This window comes from Martes martes (genome assembly GCF_963455335.1).
Source record: "Martes martes genome assembly, chromosome: 12".
In the NCBI taxonomy this organism is placed as follows: Eukaryota; Metazoa; Chordata; class Mammalia; order Carnivora; family Mustelidae; genus Martes; species Martes martes.
In genome coordinates, this window is record NC_137900.1 from 85,419,404 (window position 1) to 85,434,846 (window position 15,443).

General features: G+C 40.2%; 1 protein-coding gene across 1 annotated transcript in view; it reads right to left on the bottom strand.

Moving 5' to 3' along the window:
* DENND1A (DENN domain containing 1A) overlaps positions 1-15,443 on the bottom strand; it is a 494,905-nt gene that overhangs the window by 443,849 nt on the left and 35,613 nt on the right. Inside the window, exon 2 of the mRNA XM_080819425.1 lies at positions 11,309-11,379. Coding sequence (XP_080675551.1) covers positions 11,309-11,379 — 71 coding nt within the window. The remainder of the gene's footprint in view (positions 1-11,308; positions 11,380-15,443) is intronic.

Sequence of the window (15,443 nt, forward strand, 5' to 3'; positions counted from 1 at the left end):
TCTCTCTTGCTCTCTGCCTCTAAAATAATAAATCTTTAAAAAAAAGAAAAGGAGAAATATTACATGTCCATAAAAAGGACACTTAGAAATGTCAAGATGACAGTGCTTTGTAATTTGATCTATAGACACAATACAATCACATCCAAAACATCAGCAAGTTATTTTGTGGATATTGACAAACGGACTCTAAAGCATATGGAAGCAAAACACCCAGAAGAGTGAACACAGTATGAGGAAGAACAAACGTGAAAGACAGACACTGACTTCAAAACTGACTATAAAGCTACAGTAACCAACCCAGGACGATCCTGGTGAAAGAATAGACAGTTAGCAAACCCAGAAACAGACCCCTATATAGTAACTGATCTTTGCCCAAGAGCAAGATAGTCTTTGTAACAAATGCTGCTGGAACAACTGAACACCCACTTGCAGTCAAGTGAATGTACACACAGACCTTCCCTACACCCTTCACAAAACTCAACACAGACCTTCCCTACACCCTTCACAAAACTCAAAACGGATCATAGATCAAAATATAAAACACAAAAGTATAAAACTCCTAGATATGACCCTGGTATGGCAACGCCTTTAGATACACCACCACACATATGATCCAAGAAAGAACTGACAATCTAGACTTCTATTAAAAATAAAAACTTCAATGGGGCGCCTGGGTGGCTCAGTGGGTTAAAGCCTCTGCCTTCGGCTCAGGTCATGATCCCAGGGTCCTGGGATCAAGCCCCGCATCGGGCTCTCTGCTCAGCGGGGAGCCTGCTTCCCCTCCCCCTCTCTCTCTGCCTGCCTCTCTGCCTACTTGTGATCTCTGTCTGTCAAATAAATAAATAAAATCTTTAAAAAAAATAAATAAATAAAAAATAAATAAATAAAAACTTCAAAAAAATAAAAAATAAAAATAAAAACTTCAGGGTGCCTGGGTGGCTCAGTAGTCATTAAGCATCTGCCTTCAGCTCAGGTCATGAACCCAGGGTCCTGCGATGGAGCCCCACATCAGGCTCCCTGCTCAGTGGGGAGTCTGCTTCTCCCTCTCCCTCGGACTGCTGCTCCCCCTGCTTGAGCTCACACTGTCAAATAAATAAATAAAATCTTTTTAAAACAAACAAATAAATAAATGCTTCAGCTCTACCAGAAACAGTGTCAAGAGAATGAGAGGACAGGCTACAAACTGGGAGCAAATATTTGCAAAAGACACGTTTGATAAAGGACTGCTACCCAAAATATACAAAGAACTCTTAAAGCTCAATAAGAAAACAACCCAATTTTTTTAAAAAAATGGGCCAAAGACCTTGACACCTCCCCAAACAAGATATACAGATGGCAAATCAGAATATGAAAAAAAGTTCCATATATGTCATCAGGGAGATGCAAATTAAAACGAGATGCCACTACATATATATTAGAATGACCAAAATCCCGAACACTTATAACACCAAATGCCGGTGAGGATATGGAGCTGTAGGAAATCTCACTCACTGCTGGCAGGAATATAAAATGGCAGGGCTACTTTGGAAGACAGCTGGCAGTTTCTCAAAAAACTAAACATACTCTTGCCATCCAGCAATCACATCCTCAGTATTTACCCAAAGGAGCTGAAAATTTACGTCCACACAAACACCTGCACATGGATGTTTACAGCAGCTTTATTCATAATTGCCAAAACCTGGAAGGTGCCTTTCAGTAGGTGAATGGGTAAACTAGCACATCCGGATAATGCAGTACGATTAAGAACTAAAAAGAAATGAGCCATGGAAAGACAAGGAATAACCAAACACACATACACACACAAAACCATAAATGCATACTGCTGAGGAAAAACAGCCCACCTGAGAAGGCTACATACTGTAGGATACCAGGTACATGACACTCTGGAAAAGGCAAAATCATGGAGACTATAAAAAGGTCAGTGGTTCCTGGGGCGCTGGGGGTGAATGGAGGGATAAGCAGGCAGAACACAGAGGATCTTTGGGGCACTGAAAAATATTCTGTACGATACTATAAATGGATACATGTTATCATACATTTGTCTAAAACCAAAGAACACACAACACCACGACATATACAGTGGACTCTGGGTGGTTCTGATGTGTCAGCACAGGGTCACTGACATTAACAAGTACGCCACTCTGGTTGGGCATGTTGACATTGGGTGAGGCTGTGCATGCCTGGGGCAAGGGTATATATATATGGAAAATCTCTGTATCTTCCTCTCTATTTTGCAGTGAACCTAGACCTTCTCTAAAATATCTTTTTTAAAAAATGACAAGTAACAGCTCCCACTTACTAAGAACTTTCCATGTCCCACGCCCTCTGCATTACTATGTAATCTATCAACTAAATGAAGGAGGTACTATTAAGGACTCCATTTTATAGTTGACAGAATGAGACTCAAATTGTCATTCTGAGGGAACTAAAATATAGATCAACAAACTCACTGCTCACACGGATTTTATGGTTTAGTGGGTCAGTGAATTGCTGGTCTACCTGGAGGGCTCAGGGTCTTAAAAACACCGTGAACCGGGGCGCCTGGGTGGCTCAGTGGGTTAAAGCCTCTGCCTTCGGCTCAGGTCATGATCCCAGGGTCCTGGGATCGAGCCCCGCATCGGGCTCTCTGCTCGGCAGGGAGCCTGCTTCCTCCTCTCTCTCTGCCTACTTGTGATCTCTGTCTGTCAAATAAATAAATAAAATCTTTAAAAAAAAAAAAAAAAAAAAAAAAAAAAAAAAACCACCGTGAACCACAAATACAGCAAGAACCACCACACTGCCATGAATTACCAAAAATCATAAGACTCTCCTATATTGTAATTTATACCCAGATGGCCCCTAAATTGCACACTTCAGGAAGAAATCTGGAATCAGCTTCAAATAACTAAACATGAAGAAAATATATGGCTCACTTTCTGTTACTTTTTAAGAACAGCAATTCAAAGTCATTCTACATAACCAATTTAGAGCATCAGCATAATGTAATAAAAAGCACAAGCTTCAAGGAAAGATACACAATTAAGGTAAAATTCAAAATGTGATCTCGGTAGGAATACAGAGGGACTTCAAAGACACAAAATGTTCTATTTCCTAAGTTGAGTAGTGGGTATGTGCATTTTCATTTATTCTTTAAGCTGTGCATACACATAACACATATGTAATGTGTTATAGTTTCATAAACTGGTTAAAGAATATAGTCAGAGTAGACCTCAAATCCCAACTCTGCCTTTGGACAAGTTGCATCCCATCTCTAAGCTTTGATCACTCAAATACTCACTGAGGGCCTACAGTATGCCAGGTACTGTTCTAGCTGTTGGAATTTCAGGTACAAGAAAGAGGTCATTTCTGCCTTGTGGAACCCTATTTTTCTTACCTAGATAACTGAGCCCACTACCTCTTACTTCATTAGGTGATGAGCAAAGGCTTTATTACAATGAGCTTTCCTTAGGCTTAACTATAGTTTAAAGAAATACTCTAACAATCCTACAATGTAAGGCACATTACAATTCTCAAAATCAGCTTAAAAAGTACAGTGAGGGGAACCTGGGTGGCTCTTTCATTAAATACCTGACTTCAGCTCAGGTCATGATCTCAGGGTCCTGGGATCAAGCCCAGTGTCAGGCTCCACGTTCAGTGGGGAGTCTGCTTGTCCCTCTCCCTCTGCCTTTCCCTGACCCCGCTCAGGCTCACTCGCTCACTCTCAAATACATAAAATCTTTTTAAAAAAAAAAAGCAAAGCACAATGAAATGAGGTTTCATGCCTCTATTTCAAATAAGTGATTTTCAAGTGGGCATGTCAAGTACTTAGAGTCAGGAAAAATTAATTTTTAAGTAATCCATGTCTTTTGAGTGAGTGGTAATTTGTCCCTACACTACTGCAAATTATGTTCAGACCTTAATACTCCATAAACTGGATTCACTTTCACTAGAAAAATCCAAGGATGCAAAAGAAGAAAAATAAAGAAAAGCTAAAGTATCATGCTGACTCATTTAAAAGAGAAAAAAAAAAAAAAACTATAAGAAATCCTTGTACTGTTCATGAATGAAAACTGCCTCTCCCCTGATTTTCTGCATAAGCCTGATTTTTCTTCCCTCACAGTGTCTGATTTTTCTAACTATTGCATGTGCAGGTAATATTAGCCAGTACTTTTCGGGATGATGCCATAAGAATGAAGTTAAAATCCTGAATCTACAACTTAATGGTTGTCCCATCTGGGCAAACAAATAAACCTTTTTGAGCCTCGGGTTCCTCAAAAATACGACCCATCTTAAAGGGGCCATAAATTAACAATATAAGAATAATACTAAGAAAAGTGTAACAATATTAAGAAAAGTGATTGAAATATAATAAGGACTCAATAAAAGTTAGCCACTTTATCACCATTCTTCAAAAGTTTGCTGTGACTATATTATTGAAAAGAAAATAATAAATTTAGTTAATACCACTAATATTTTAATCCGAAGTAAGACAACTCTCAAAGGGCTTTTTCCCCCCTCCATCCCACTTCTAAAGAAACAGCATACATTTTTAAAAAATTTTTAAGATCTCATTTGAGAGAGCGAGAGAGAGTATAAGGGAGCACGAGATGGGAGGGAAGTACAGAGGAAGAAGCAGACTCCACACTGAGCAGAGACTGAGATCATGACCTGAGCCAAAGGCAGCCACCCAGGCACCCTGTTTTTATTTTTAGATCAATGTTTTATTTTTTTTAAAGATTTTATTTATTTATTTGACAGAGATCACAAGTAGGCAGAGAGGCAGGCAGGGGCGGGGAAAGTAGGCTCCCTGTGGAGCAGAGAGCCCGATGTGGGCCTTGATCCCAGGACCCTGGGATCATGACCTGAGCCGAAGGCAGAGGCTTAACCCACTGAGGCACCCAGGCATGCCAGATCAATGTTTTAAAACTACCTAGTCACACTGAGCATCCACTGTGGTCACAGATCCAAGCAACATTCATAGAATTAGAGACCTGCAAAGTGAAAGCTCAGATTCAGAATATAACAAATCCGGCTCTCAATCCCGTCCATTGGCTGAAACTTGCTTTTCTTCATGATACTGTGGATCCAGAAATGTGAAAGGCTGTTTAAGAGAGATTTGAAAGCCAGGGTGTTTGCGTGCTTAAGTTACTGATCATAGCTGAAAATCGCAGCTAACTGAAGCATCACGTCATAAGCATTCCTTCCAGAGCTCTCACAACAGTTTCTTCCCTGGACTATCCACTTCTTGCTACCAAGTGGCCGCTGGCTACTGCAGTAAAACACTGGACAGGGAACGGACACCGGAGGAAGCAGGTGGGCAGAATGGCCTCGAGACCCTGATGCTGCTGGCCACTCTCTTGGGCAGCTACACAGCTGCCCAAGCAGGGTGCCCACAGCAGGCTCCGAGATGCCAGCTGTAATGAGACCCTTGTGCTGGAAATGCATTCCAGAGTTTCGGCATGGCCGGTACCATCTGATCACGGGACCAGCAGGCTCACTGCCCTTGTGAGAGCACCCTCTTCCAAGGCCTTCAGTCAGACAGGCTAAACTCAGCTCTGGGAGCTTTCCCAACTCAAGACGACCTTCTTCGTTTTCTGGGGTCCCCAAGTAAAGGTGGGTTCTTGAGCAAAGACATAAATCAGAGTACACAAAATGGAATGTGGCCAAAAGGCATAAAAGTTAAGAACAAAGTTGGTCTAATATCTGTTTGAAATGTTATGACTTCTTTATAAAAATCACATACCGAAGTAACAAGTACTATACACAGCGATGTTAGCTGGCATTATTTACAACAGGAGAACTCTGGAAACAATCTAAAGATCCGACTGTAAGTAAATATTACTCATAAATATGATGTAATAATTCATAGCAAATGAAATTATTTTCACAAAGCTGTAAAATAATTTTTGGAAAAGCTTAATGATTTGGGGGAGACCAGTAAGGAAAACATACGTAGAACAGAAGTTCAGGGAAAAGCTTATACATATGTTTATATTTACATATATATTTATATATACGCTTTATTTCCACACACTGACACACAAAAGACTACAAGGAAATAAATATACCAAAACATCAATAGCGTATCACCAAGTGATGATTCTTCTCTTTGTAATTTTTCAAAAATTTTTAAATTGTGTACATACTCAAAACAAGGTACTACAAATTTAAATAGGAAAAAAAACAAAAAAACAAAAACACAAACCAGGACAATTTGTCAATATGTACTCAAATAACTTGAGAAAATTTTTAGTTTTTTTTTTTAATTTACAATGAGAATATAACACACCACAGTGTAAGAAAAATTGTAAGAATGAAACTCCCACAGAAGTTTATAGAACAAAATGTATACTAAATCCTCCAATTAAAGACCCGTAAAGTAGTTTCAGTGCTTTCTAACCCACCTTCTCACAGCAGGGAATTAATCCTTCAGGGGGATGCAAACCAACTTCAAAGAGAAGATTATGCCCAGACACTAGTACTGTATAGCGTAAGGTTTATACCTAAGTTTGCTCAGATACTTTGGCAGGGATCAGAGATGCAGATCCGAGGAACAAAGACTAATCTTAAGACAGATTCCTTGCAATCATTTAAAAAGACAAAAATAATGCATTCAATAATAGCCAAAAAAGGCAAATATAATAAGTTTTATTAAAAACAAGAAGGTTGTAGAAGTAGACACAAGATACCTAAAATCAAACACTAAGTGACAGCTTATTCCCTGATAATAGTAACCAAGAAATCTCAGAAACTCCCAAAGAAAACCAGAGGCACCACAAGTTGTTTGCATAGCCAGATCTTACTGGCACAATGTTTCCAAGGTGTCCCATTCAAATGTGTCCAAGGTCCTGATGCACTAAGTGGAGCTGACAGATCACATGTCCCTTCCACGGAGGTCACGTAATGTTCTCAAGTACAGTACACAGCGTGCTTACAATACATGTCTTCAGTAAGGGAGACATTAAAAGCAATTGAGGGGAAAATATTTCTAACATCTAGTAATTTTTTTTTGAGATTTTACTTATTTATTTGAGAGAGAACAAGAGAACACAAGCAGGGGGAGGAGCAGAGGAAGAGGGAGAAGCAGGCTCCCCACTGAGCAGCGAGCAGATGCGGACTCGATCCCAGGACTCTGGGATCATGACCCGAGCTGAAGGCAGACGCTTAACAAATAGAGCCACCCAGGCACCCCTACAGTCTAGTAATACTTCTCACTGGCCTGTTTCACATCTGTCATCTTTTTGTGAGGTGACTTTATTTTTTTTTGTATGATTTAGAAGTACCTGATTATTTTATTTTTTTCTAAGACTTCATTTGTTAAGTAACCAATATACCCAGCATGGGGCTTGAACTTACAACTCAGAGGTCAAGAGTCACATACTCTACCAACTGATCCAGTCAGGTGCTCCTAGGAGTACCTGATCATTTTATGAAAACATTTTAAGTAAAGGAGTAGCAGACCCCAGTAATTCAGATTTAGTTTCCCAACTGTTTCCTTGGTTTTGGTTTTGGGTTTTTTCAAGTAGGCTCCATACCCAGGGGAGGCTTGAACTCACAACCCTGAGATCAAGAGTTGCATGCTCTACAGACTGAGTCAGTCAAGTGCCCCCAATGAGTTTCCCAATTTTTTAAATTAGCTAATCATCTAAATGAAAACTAAAATCCTTACTACATTAAAGACCTAAATGTGAAAGGCAAAACTATACATTTCTTAGAGGAAATTATCTTCATAACTGTGGGATAAGAAAATGCTGGTCCATTGTACTATATCATAATCGAGAAGTTATGATCAAAGTTAATATAAAGAGAGTGAAAGACAAACCACAGAGTGGAAGAAGACATTTGTAATACATACAATAAGATAATTAGTATCCATAATATAAGCTTACAAATCAATGAGAAAAAAAAGGTAGAAAACTCATTAAGAAAAATGAGCCAAGAGACTTGAAAATCACTTTAAAAAATAAGCCATAAGCAGAAGGTGCTTGGTCTCATTAGTTATCAGGAAAATGCAAATAAAAACAAGGAGATACTGCTATATAACGATGAGGTTGACAAAAATCAACACATCTAACTGTACCAAGGACTGATGAAACTGTACAGCAGTTAAGGACTATCAAACACTGCTGGAGGGAGTGTAGACGAGCACAATTTTGAAAAACAGGTTATCATGATCCAGTAACCAAGTATGGTATCTATCCTAAGAAAAATACATTTAAGTGTGCCAGGATTCACGTATGAAGAATGACTACGGCGGCATTGCTTGTAATAGCCCAAAACTGCGAACAACTTCAAGTGTTTTCAACAGAATGGATAAATTGTGATATAATCCTAGTGTATTACACAGTAATGAAAATGAATGACTACAGCTACACACAACATAAAGAACCCTTACAAACATAATCTTGAGCAAAAAAAAGTAGCAAAAGTACCCAAAGAATAGTTCTGTTTCTGTAAAATTCAGAAGCAAGCACTAAATTATATTTTTCAAGGAGGTATGCTTAGGTCATAAAACTATAAAGAAAAACAAATGATTATCATAAAAGTCAGGATAGTAGTTCCCTCTGGAGAAAGGAAAGGGGGGAACTCTGGGGTGCCAACCAAACCCAACTCCAACACTTACAAGGCCTCAGAAAGAGTACACATAGAGGCCCTCATACCCTATGTGTTAATACATAACAGATATGAAACGACTTACAAAATATAAATATCTTCTATCCTATCATGATAAACATACCTTTATAACTGCCTGGAAAGCCAGATTCATACAGAGAATTCTGGGATTCCCCCAGAGTTCCATGCAGAAACATGGTGGTCCAGGGAGAACTGGCCACTGGTCCATCTCCCATCGTCCTCTTCTCCATCCCACACAGCCAAGGACCTCACACACAAGCATGCAGCCACCTCCACTCACAAGTCCAAGCTCTATTCCATACCCTACTCTCCACACACAGCCACACTTAGGCCATCCCTTGTATAGACCAGCAGCCACGCCCACCCTCAGAAGTATGGACCCCAGGAAAGGGACTCACACAGGCTCTGGAAACAAACTCAGGGCCCTTCGGGCAGGAAATTCTGAGATCCTTGGTATTTAAAGTATGGTCTACCATGGAAAGGTTCAGTCTCTAAGCAGGCATGTCCCACAGGCCCCACAGACTCTGCCCCATGGAAGACGGCCAAAGCAGAGCCCACTAAAGCACAGGGCGAGAGGAGGGAGCCTTCCTGCAGTAACAGTATTTCCTTACACCCAGGCGACATTGTATTTCTTACCCTGGAGAGCAGTAACTTGGGCACATGATCATTATTTGCTAAACTATAAATGTAAGTTCCACGTACTTTTTTTGCACGAATAAGGGATAGACATCACGTGCCTGTTTGTATGATACACAGTAACACAGAGACACCTGCCAACATTTCATAACCCAAATCTAATCATGAGGATATGATCAGCTCCAAATCTAGAGACCTTCTGCAAAACAACAGACCTAAATTCTTCAAAACATGTCTGTGATAAAAAGTAAAGAATGGCTGCAAAACTATTACTTACTGAAAGAAACTAAATACATATGAAGCTGAACGGACTGCGTGATCCTGACTAATCAGATTCTGGATCAGAAAGGAAAATGCTGTAAAGGATACTATTGGCAAAACTGATTGAATTTAAACAGGGACAACTGACATTATATCAACATTAAATTCTCTCCTTTCAATAACTATACTAGAGTTACGTATGAAAATTCTTAGGAGGGGGCGCCTGGGTGGCTCAGTGGGTTAAGCCTCTGCCTTCGGCTCAGTCATGATCTCAGGGTCCTGGGATCGAGGCCCACATCAGGCTCTCTGCTCACCGGGGAGCCTACTTCACCCCTCTCTCTCTCTGCCTGCCTCTCTGCCTACTTGTGATCTCTGTCAAATAAATGGATAAAATCTTAAAAAAAAAAAAAAAAAAGAGAGAGAGAGAGAAATTCATTCATTTAACAAATGTTAGTGGCATCATGCAAAGCCCTGTGGATGACATGAAGAGATGTGCCCAACTCGGTCACGACCCTCGAGGTAGCAACTTAGCAGAGTAAAGAAGACTTGAACCAAAAATCCTGGTTATTCCACACAGTGGCCGTGTGATCTTGGTAAATAATCTTTTTTTTTTTTTAAGATTTAGTTTATTTATTTGACAGACAGAGATCACAAGTAGGAGGAGAGACAGGCAGAGAGAGAGGAGGAAGCAGGCTCCCTGCCGAGCAGAGAGCCCGATGCAGGGCTTGATACCAGGACCCCGGGATCACAACCTGAGACGAAGGCAGAGGCTTTAACCCACTGAGCCACCCAGGAGCCCCTCTTGGTAAATAATTTGACTGGAGATTCTGTTTTCTCATAGGTATAATGGAGATGCCACCCAACTATCTTTAAAGGGTTGTATTATAAGGATAAAATGTCCAGCACATAGGACAACAGAACAGATACTCAATAAAAGGTAGCTATTTTATGAGTTTTACAGTCTAACATAATGAAATAGAAAATGTTGCATAGCCAGTTGAGAGCATAACTATCACTGGAATCCTGATTACTCCAAGTTTCTAATCCAAGTAAATTCACTTTCCCTAAACACCAAGTAATACACACAACTGTTTGTGTGTGTGGACCAAGAGCTGCTCCTGACATACCTCTGGCAAATGCATCACTCCTAGGTACCAAGAAAAAGAATACTAGGTTATAGGGTTATTTTTTTCTCATTAACCAAGAAGGATTTTAGTTGAGAATATACTCAGTCTTTGCAAGATACTCTAACCTTAACTAAGACCCTGTTGTCCAGGAAAACACGTCCAAATCAGTCCAAAAGCTAAAGCCAGAGGAGGCTTTTCCTTCAGCTAATTTCCAACTTTTACCAGCAGACATAAAATTTACTACACTAAATCCATTTCAAACATCTCCTTCCAATTTAGTGGCAGAGCTTTCCCTTCATATTATTTTGTAACCTAATTCTAAGCCTTCCTCATTAGCAAGGTGACAATATTTCATACTAAGCAGCTGACTTCAAGGCATGTGTGAAAGATACAAACCAAAACGCAATGATTACAGTGAATAGAGCCATACTTCAAGCTTGATATAGTAGTGACTTAAATTGTTGACTATGCTTATTCTCCATTCCTTAGGATGATGCGAAATAAAAAGGGAAGACAATTAAATATATTGAAAGATAAGTCACAGTTTAGAATATTCACATATCCCACGTGCACAGCTCTCTCCACCTGATCTTAGCCAAAAGGCCAAGAGGCGATGTCCTGCACAGCTATCTCATACGATAAACACAGATCATAACCAAACATGCAAATACCTGAAAGAGTGCCACCCGTCCTCGGATAGGCCACTTCAACATAGACTTCAAACGTGGTCTCTGGGTTCTGCCTACAAAAGAAACAGACTGTGATTACCGACAAGGATCAAGGCAGCATGGTATAGAACATGTGGGCTGTGGTATAAGGCAGACCTTACTTAAAATCTTTAGCTCCAAAACTTAATAGCTGTGGAGCTTTGGCCAAGTTACTCAACTTCTCTGAGACATGCCTTCCTAATCTATAAGATGAAAACACCTGGGGTGCCTGGGTGGCCCCGTCAGTTAAGCATCTGCCTTCAGCTCAGGTCATATCTCAGCGTCCTGGGATCAAGCTCCATGTTGGGCTCCCTGCTCAGTGGGGAGTCTGCTTCTCCCTCTCCCTCTGCCTGTACAACACCCCCCCGCCCGCCACCAGTTGTGCTCCCTCTCTCTTCTCTCAAGTGAATAAAAACACTTAAGAAAAAAAAAAAAAATGAAAACACCTAACCAGAAGAATTACCGAGAAACTTAAAACATACAAAAACTGTCCAGGTATAATGGCTGACAAATATGATTATGATTTCACAGGAGTCATGTTTTGAATTTACACAGCTGTACCTCCAAAGCCATAACCAGAATTCTGAGGAAACTCAAACCAAGGCAACATTAGCACAAAGTAGCTTCTCCCGCATAGTCCAGGATAAAACATATGATGCAGTCAGCTTGCTTATTTATAGGTTTTAAAGACTGAAACAAGAGAAACAGTATCCTAAATCACTAGGCTATTATGAAGACAGGATGCTAATCTAAATACAAGATGCCAATTCCACATAGGGGGCTTCACGCGTACTGGCAATGGCAAGTATATGACACTTCATTATTATATCCTTTTACCTCTTTATGCCATAAATATTTCATAATAAGCCTGAAAAAGATCACAGCACTAACAGAATATTAACAGTTGTTAATTCTGAATGATGAGAACATAGGGTTATATTAGCTTTGAGTTTTCTCTTTGATTCTGAAACTACAATAAAAAGGTATTTCCAGATTGAATGAAAATGGTTTAGAAGAAAATGTTAGACTTTCAAACGTCTGTAACGGAATTCTATTTTAAACCTCACAACAAGGCTCAGAAACTTTGTGTCACCCAAACAGATCTAACAGTTACTTTCAATCAAATAAATACCCTGAATTTGCCCAGCAGATTCCACTTCTCAAAGTAAATCATTCATCTCATTTCATCCTCATAATCCTATAAGGTAGGTAGATCGGTTATTATTATTCTCACCATACAGGTGAGGAACCTGAGGCAAAGAGATTCTATGTGACTTGGCGGCGGGGCCACAGCTAGTTAGAAACACAGCCACAGCCAGAATTCACCCTCCTGGGGCTCAAATTCTGTGCTTCATTGATTCTAAGATGAACTTTTCCCCCCACATTCCCACATCTCTTACAATCTACTGCATCTGACAATGCTAAATGGCAGCATTTTTTTTCCTCCTTAGTAATACACATAATGGTACATTTTACAAATAATGGCATCTGAGATTCAATAAACAGGTTAATATTCCTTCTACTTCCTTAGGAGTAGAAAAATGTGTGTTTTGTCAATCAGGAATCCATTTCTCTTGTGAAGGATCATCATTCCTTCCCTGAAGAGAAATTTAAGCTTTTGCTTTAAGTACCTACAGTGGAAAGAGTTGGCTGCTCTAAAGTTCAAGGTATTTACATACACCTAGTCAAATACAATTTTAAAAATCAGACAATAGGGGCGCCTGGGTTGGCTCAGTCGTTAAGCGTCTGCCTTCGGCTCAGGTCATGACCCCAGAGTCCTGGGACCAAGCCCCACATCGGGCTCCCTGCTCAGCGGGGAGTCTGCTTCTCCCTCTCCCACTCCCCCTGCTTGTGTTCCCTCTCTCGCTGTGTCCGTCTCTGTCAAATAAATAAATAAAATCTTTTAAAAAGAAAATCAGACAATAAAGTAGAATGTTTTACTTAATAGGCTAAATAAAACAAAGTAAATTGAAGTTTTAAAAGAGCCTTAAAATTTTTGTGTGTTTTCCCTGCAGGAGGATACAAAAAGGTCTATCAAGTTAGCCTCCTTTGGCTGCCAAACATTGTGGAAAATGTCTTAGGGAAACATCCCTTTCGTTCAAATGATCTCAAAGTAGAGTGTTTTATTGAAGACAAGAATGTTCTAAGGCTATTTAAAGAGCATCAGGAAGACTCCTTCTAAAATCTAAACACAGCCTTCTTGGGGTGCCTGGGTGGCGCAGTTGGTTGAGTGTCCAACTCTTGGTTTCAGCTCAGGTCATGATTTCAGGGTCATGAGATTGAGCTCCATGTTGGGCTCTGAGCTGAGAGCACGGAGTCAGCTTAGGACTCTCTCTCTCTCTCTCTCCCCCTCTGCCCCTCCCCCTGAACTTGCACTTCCTCGCTCCAAAATAAATCAATTTTTAAAAGAAAACTTTGGGACACCTGGGTGGCTCAGTTGGTTAAGCATCTTCCTTTGGCTCAGGTCAGGTCAGACTCCTTGCTTAGCAGGGAGCCTGCTTCTCCCTCTGCCTGCCACTCCCCCTGCTTCTTCTCTCTCTGACAAATAAAATCTTTTTAAAAATTTTTAAAAACTTTTTAAATCAACATAGCTTTCTTAAGCTCATTTTGCAACTGGCTGAATTTCATCTCAAAATTTCATTTGGAAAACTGAAATAACAAACACACGCATAGAAAGATGTTACATAACAAGTGGGGTTTTGTTTTGTTTTGTTTTGTTTTTAACACTGGAGCTCTAATTAATTAACCTGTGCCATTAGGTTAAGGCATTTTGTACAGACCTGCTATATCTCTAAGTGAAGACTGGCCTAACATGGTCTATACTCACTTTCTCTGCTGCTTCTCCCTTTCTCTAACACACTTCAGCCAGGCTTCTGAACCCGCCACAGCACTGAAACAACCTGTCATGATTACCAACGACCACATTGCTAAAATGTACTAAAATGGCCAACTGTCCTAACAGACACATGAAGTGTTCATCATTATTAGCCATCAGGGAAATTAAAATCAAAACCACAATGAGATACCATCTTACACCAGTTAGAATGGCAAAAATCGACAGGGCAAGAAACAACAAATGTTGGAGAAGCTGTGGAGAAAGGGGAACCCTCTTACACAGTTGGTGGGAATGCAAGTTTGTATAGCCACTCTGGAAAACAGTGTGGAGGTTCCTCAAAAAAATTAAAAATAGAGCTACCCTATGACACAGCAATTACACTATTGGATATTCACCCCAAAGATACAGATGTAGTGAAAAGAAGAGCCATATGCACCCCAATGTTCATAGCAGCAATGCCCACAATAGCCAAACTGTGGAAGGAGCCAAGATGTCCTTCAACAGATGAATGGATAGAGAAGATGTGGTCCATATACACAATGGAATAGTACTCAGCCATCAGAATGGATGAATACCCAACTTTTGCATCAACATGGATGGGACTGGAGGAGATTAAGCTAAGTGAAATAAGTCAAACAGAGAAAGTTAATAGTCATATGGTTTCACTTATTCGTGGAACATAAGGAATAGCACGGAGGACATTAGGAGAAGGAAGGGAAAAATGAAGGGAGAGAAATTGGGAGTGGGAGAGGAACCATGAGAACCTATGGACTCCGGGAAACAAATTGAAGGTTTTAGAAGGGAGGAGAGCCTGGTGGTGGGTATTAAGGAGGGCACGAATTGCATGGAGCACTGGGTGTTATACACAAATAGTGAATCATGAAACACTACATCAAACACTAATGATGTACTGAATGGTGACTAACATAACACAATAAAAATAAATAAATAAATAAATAAAATGGCCAATTCTCAGGGCTCGTCTTACTCAATGTCTCAGCAGCATTTGACATAATTGACAGACTTTTCCCTCCCTGAAACACTTTCTTCTCCTGTCTTGCAGGGCATCGTTCTCTGTTGGTTCTCTTCCTACCTTACTGGCTGCTCCTTTGTTACATCGTTCTCATGTAACCTCTCCTACCCTCAAATTTAGTCCTGGACCTCTCCCTCTCCCCACTCATTACTTAGATGATCTCATTCAGCCTCATGGCTTTAATTACCATGCAAATGCTGACAAGCCCCAAAATCATGTCTCCAACCTGA